The sequence below is a fragment of the Micropterus dolomieu genome, linkage group LG12 (assembly GCF_021292245.1).
Source record: "Micropterus dolomieu isolate WLL.071019.BEF.003 ecotype Adirondacks linkage group LG12, ASM2129224v1, whole genome shotgun sequence".
Taxonomy (NCBI): Eukaryota; Metazoa; Chordata; class Actinopteri; order Centrarchiformes; family Centrarchidae; genus Micropterus; species Micropterus dolomieu.
Window position 1 is genome coordinate 37,758,814 of NC_060161.1, and position 1,094 is coordinate 37,759,907.

General features: G+C 47.4%; 1 protein-coding gene across 1 annotated transcript in view; it reads left to right on the plus strand.

Annotated features, from left to right (window-relative positions):
- The window catches only part of LOC123979987 (zinc finger protein 850-like), a 28,961-nt gene that overhangs the window by 20,846 nt on the left and 7,021 nt on the right, over nucleotides 1-1,094 (plus strand). The window contains exon 4 of the mRNA XM_046064100.1: nucleotides 562-773. Within this exon, the coding sequence (XP_045920056.1) occupies nucleotides 562-773 (212 nt within the window). The remainder of the gene's footprint in view (nucleotides 1-561; nucleotides 774-1,094) is intronic.

A 1,094-nucleotide genomic window follows, 5' to 3' on the forward strand; every position in this document is an offset into this window, starting at 1 on the left:
TGCAAGAAAGATGTGTAGAGATATCCAGGCAATTAATGTTCTATGGCCTTTTTGCCTAAGTAGTACACACGATGGCCCGTTAAGTGAACAAACAGCTTCACTGTGATGTTAATGATGTGTTTGGACTCTCTTAGCTGCCGAGAGAAGCAGCAGATGTTTGTGAACAAACTGTCTGTTTCATCTGATTTCACCATTTAAACAGTAACCGTAATATAGCTACTCCTTTGTGGCCCGGGGAGAAAGTCCCAGACTCCCTTCAACAATCCTGCAGTTTAGTGACGTGTTGAGTTAGAGGACACTTTAGAAACTTTGTGAAACGCTGTCTACGACAAACTCTTAATGATTCTGCTGATTGTACAAAAAGCTTCAGCAGGATATTTTCATGAGCCTCTGATGTGATAATAACAAGCGCTTCATTAAAACTCTGCTCTGTGTGAAGCACACTCCCTCATACACATCAAATATGATCAGCTGGTTTCAGGAAACCAACTAACTAAACTTCATCTTCTACCTGAAATCAAGGAGCCGTGTTTCTAAACGGCCTTAGCGACAGTAACTAAGGGGCGGGGCGAGACGCCGTGACATCGCGAGAACACTCCGCGGGATCCCGCAGCGCTCCTGTATCTCAGCCTGAAGAGCTCCGAGACCAGAATCCAGACTCAGTCCAGGACAACACGGTCCACCAGTCACAGACCTGCAGGACGATGGAGAACCGGAACCCGGACCACAGGAGCCAAACAGCAGCCTCGTGCTCTGATAGCACCGATGTTCAGGTCAGTGTTCATGACTTCATCACGAGACTAAAGACACGAGGAAGAGTCTCGAGGGTCCGTGTATCATCCGTTCATTCTGTTGTTAGAGATCAGAGCCTGAAAACCCGCTCCAGGGTTTGTGTTGACGTGGTTTGATTTCCAAAGTGTCTCCGTGATTCCTGTTTTCATCTTGAAGAGAGGAAGCTGAAAGAAAAACTCACGAGCGTTTCTCTTTTCTTTGTGCTGTGAGTTTCCCGCGTTGCGCATGCGCGGTGCAGCCCGTGTTGTGTCGGGAGCGCGCAGCAGAAACAATGCTGGTGAAAAGTGAAGCAGAGTCATTAT